The 4,359-nt window shown below is 34.7% G+C and overlaps 1 protein-coding gene across 1 annotated transcript in view; it reads left to right on the forward strand.

Annotated features, from left to right (window-relative positions):
• Nucleotides 1-3,403, forward strand: part of LOC112522852 (protein DETOXIFICATION 25-like) — a 5,377-nt gene extending 1,974 nt beyond the window's left edge. Inside the window, exons 2-9 of the mRNA XM_025132166.1 lie at nucleotides 808-1,054; nucleotides 1,308-1,849; nucleotides 2,113-2,199; nucleotides 2,282-2,338; nucleotides 2,436-2,674; nucleotides 2,756-2,874; nucleotides 2,956-3,042; nucleotides 3,140-3,403. Coding sequence (XP_024987934.1) covers nucleotides 809-1,054; nucleotides 1,308-1,849; nucleotides 2,113-2,199; nucleotides 2,282-2,338; nucleotides 2,436-2,674; nucleotides 2,756-2,874; nucleotides 2,956-3,042; nucleotides 3,140-3,220 — 1,458 coding nt within the window. The 5' untranslated portion in view covers nucleotide 808 and the 3' untranslated portion in view covers nucleotides 3,221-3,403. The remainder of the gene's footprint in view (nucleotides 1-807; nucleotides 1,055-1,307; nucleotides 1,850-2,112; nucleotides 2,200-2,281; nucleotides 2,339-2,435; nucleotides 2,675-2,755; nucleotides 2,875-2,955; nucleotides 3,043-3,139) is intronic.
• Nucleotides 3,404-4,359: the final 956 nt, after the last annotated feature.

A 4,359-nucleotide genomic window follows, 5' to 3' on the forward strand; every position in this document is an offset into this window, starting at 1 on the left:
AGTTTCATTAAGTATTATATGAAATAATTTCACAACCATATATGAAACAACTTCATCAAAAAAAGTATTATATGAAACAATTTCACAAGATTAAACAATTTTATGAAAAAATTTCATAAGATTAAACAATGAAATCGACAGATGAAGGTGGTTTGCACGGTTTATACAAATGAGGGCGGTTTTCATACGATCACTCCTCTATATATATATATATATATATATATATATATATATATATTGTAATCATGAGTGTCTGGGATAGCTTACAAAGATTGACTAATTTCCAAGACGACTACGAATGGCTTGGATTCATCGCATGTGAACCTACACGATCCCGAAGACTTTGACAACACCGGGATTCGAACCCAAAATAGATAGGATGTTCTACTACTTCCTTTGATACTTAATCAATATACCGTAACCTTATTAATTACATTTGATTTGCAATTTAAAAATATAAAAGAATTTATTTTTAATCTTATAATATATAAATATAAATAATTATATAAATACATTAGTTTAATACTAGTACATTCCAATTTGGCGGTCGATTGGAGTTGTATCATAATAGCCTATCTAAAAATATTTATAAAATGTCCCTAATTAATAAAACAAATCTTAATGTTTGTTTGTAACCCATTTTTTTTTGTTATAAAATTCATTAAATATTTTGAGTAGAGGCATAATTTGTTTAGGTGGGTTTGATTAGTGAAAGGTACATTTTATGGGTTCACGTTCAATACAACGATATCTTTTGAGGAATTACTCTATAATCTCATTTTACGTTTATAATCTCTCGGTTCTTAGGATGGATGACGAAATCAAAACAAAGCTTCTGCTACAAGAAGAACAAGAGGACGGTGACTTGAAACAGAGGATATGGGTCGAGTCGAAAAAAATATGGAGGGTTGCGTTGCCTACCGTTATATCTAGAGTTTGTGCATTTGGAACCCTTGTCGTCACTCAATCATTTATTGGACATATAAGTGAGACTGATCTTGCTGGATATGCGCTTGTTCAAACGCTCAGTGTTCGATTTGTTAATGGAATACTTGTAAGTAGTCTATAATTGTTCAGTTATTGTTAACGAAATAATCAGTAAAATTAATCAACTTTATATGTGCAATATATAGGGAGTGAGAGAGATGCAACACTAGTGGATAAATGGGGACCACTAAGTTTTTGCTTCTTTCTCCCTCTCAACCAGTACAGTAATTTACTATGAACGAGTATAATCCGTCATAAACACTTTCAGTCCAACGGGAATGGACGATTAAAGTTCCTTCTAATTTGAATTTTATCRACAGTTGGGAATGTCAAGCGCAACCGAAACCCTTTGCGGACAAGCATTTGGAGCCGGACAAAACAATATGATGGGCATTTACTTGCAACGATCATGGATCGTCGACTTGATTACTTTGACCGTCTTGCTCCCGATCTTCATMTTTGGTACCCAAATCTTCAAACTTGTYGGCGAGGAAGAACAGATAGCAAATAGTGGCGGATACRTATCGTTATGGTTCATYCCCTWCRTCTACAACTACRTCTTTAGCTTGACTATCCAAATGTTTCTACAAGCACAGTTAAAAAACATGATTATCGCATGGCTTTCGGCATTTCAATTTGCAATCCATATACCTTTATCGTTGCTTCTTGTGTATAAATTGAGCATGGGGCTCGCGGGTGCGATGATTGCACTCTCGTTGTCTTCATGGTTTCTTGTGATTGGCGAATTCATATACATTTTTGGAGGGTGGTGTCCACATTCATGGAAAGGATTCACACTTGCAGCATTTAAGGACTTGTTACCTGTTGTCAAGCTCTCAATTTCTTCTGGTGTGATGCTATGGTAAGTACTTAAACAAAATACAGGTCAATTACACTTTTGACTTTTTGAGGTCAAAACATTGGTTTTTGAACTCATAATCCATGCACTATTCTTCACGAAAACACTTAAAATGCTTCTGATTAAGGCAGTAATTTTAAAATATTAATGCGATTATTACTAGTTTCTGAAAAATTTACCGAAACGAACGTTATTTCGAAGCTCAAAAACTGTTGTTTTGACTTGAAAAGTCAAAGTTTAGTTTAACCATTGTTGTTAATGTGTAGCTTGGAGTTATGGTACTATGCTATTCTAGTCTTACTTGCTGGATACATGCCAGATGCCAAGATCGCGATATCTGCMTTCGCCATTTGGTATCAAACTCGTGTTCCYGTTTCACCATTTCCGACTCTTTTTAGGAGAAACTAAAGCTTGTTTCTTGCGACATTTTTGCAGCTTGAACATGAATTCATGGGAGYTCATGATAAGCCTTGGTTTCCTAGGTTCSGCATGGTATGTGATCGATGATTTCTTATAGACTTYTCGCTCTCRTTTTTCGTKTTGTATWTGTGACYGCTAACMTTGTGTTCTAACTACAAAAYATAYAAAGTGTTCGGGTGGCGAATGAATTRGGGAGAGGAAATGCGAAAGCARTAAAGTTTTCGATAAAGGTGTTGCTGGGGACTTCCCTYGCGATTGGCGTGTTCTTATTTGTTCTYTGTTTGGCGTTCGGCAATAAACTTGCATACTTGTTTACAGACGAYGAAAGAGTTGCAGATACRATATCAGATCTTTCTTTGCTTCTCTCTTTTTCGATTTTGTTCAATAGCATCTATCCGGTACTCTCAGGTATCTCAAAGATCTTGTTGGTTTCTATTTCGGGAAAGTTTACATGGTAGTGTTCATGATTTGAAAAAATCTCGTCATCAGGAGTGGCAATTGGAGCTGGTTTGCAGGGTGTCGTAGCAATTGTTAACCTAGTTTGCTTTTACGTGATTGGTATCCCGTTGGGAGCTTTGCTTGGATATTTGACGACTCTTCAAGTTAAGGTACATGAATACTACGTGTTTTCCACAACGGAAGCTATCATGGTCGGGATTTTCTATGATAAAAACTGTATTATTTGACAGGGTATATGGATAGGAATGATTTTTGGCGTTCTAACACAAACAATCACAATTGGTTACATAACGTGGAGAACAGATTGGGATGATCAGGTAAATTTATACAAATATGAATCAAATTATTCATATCGCTTTAGATTTCTTTATGCTTCTTAACGTATGAATGGGAATTTTGTTTGGTCTATTGTAGGTCAAGAAGGCTTCTGAACGTCTCGAAAGATTTTACTTGCACACAAATGAAAATCCCGAGCAAATTTCTAACGGGTCGTAATTGAGAGAAGCAACATGGATCCGTCTGTTCAAATTTCTAACGGGTCGTACTTAAACAAACCTCTTTTGTCGCATCGCATAACGAGACAACACCCACTTATCGCATCAAACAATAAAGTAACGCATTTATCGTATTATACATAAACTTATCACATTATATAGATAAAATCATAATTTTCTCGCATCACAAGGGTGGACAACCCTATTTCTTCGCATCACACAGGTGCGATAACCTATTTCATCGCATTCAATATATGCGATAAACACATCTTATCGCATCCATAGGATGCTAAAACTCAACTTGTCACATCACAATGATGCGACAAACACCCTTCTCGCATCACAATGATGCGATAAAATCAACTCATAGCATCAATAGGATACGATAACCAAGGTCATCGCATCATGAAGATGCGATAACTCGAAGTCATTGCATCATAAAGATGCGATAACAGTTTTCTATGATCCAAAAATCCTAGTTTTCACATTCAGTTGATTATGTCATCCCAAAATACGTATCTCTTGATTATGCGATTCTTATTCCAATCATTTGATATTAACATATCAAAATATAAAATTATGCTAACAGTAACATAATAACAGTTTCAAAACTCCCCACATAAAGAACCATACGGTTCTCTTTTTAACATTGTAAGATGAAAATTTCTAAATTAAAACTCACCTTGATTCATAGAGAGATGCAGATAAACAACAACAATTATTCAAATTAAAAATCACATAATCAACTTCTTTTTTCCTTTCTTTTCGGTTTCTCTTTTCTCGGGCTCAAAACACAAACACACACTCTAAATTCCTTTTGTTTTTTTTTCCTTATTTCCTTTTTACAATCCCCATGAGATAGACAAAATATCTCATAATAATATGTCTTTAAAAAAATATGAGGCAGTGGATAATCTAAAAATATTTAAGCACATAATTAAAATAACCCCCTCGACTTTCTGCCATTAATAATAAATAACTCCGAACTTTATAACCGATAAACTTGATTATCACATTAACATACAGATGATTTTGCCACCCTTATCCAGTATACGTCTCTCATGATTATGTCATCCTTATTTCACAATACACCTCTTCTGGTTATGCCACTCTTATCCCATAATACACTTCTTTTGGTTA

Source organism: Cynara cardunculus (genome assembly GCF_001531365.2).
Source record: "Cynara cardunculus var. scolymus isolate 2C chromosome LG 12, CcrdV1, whole genome shotgun sequence".
In the NCBI taxonomy this organism is placed as follows: Eukaryota; Viridiplantae; Streptophyta; class Magnoliopsida; order Asterales; family Asteraceae; genus Cynara; species Cynara cardunculus.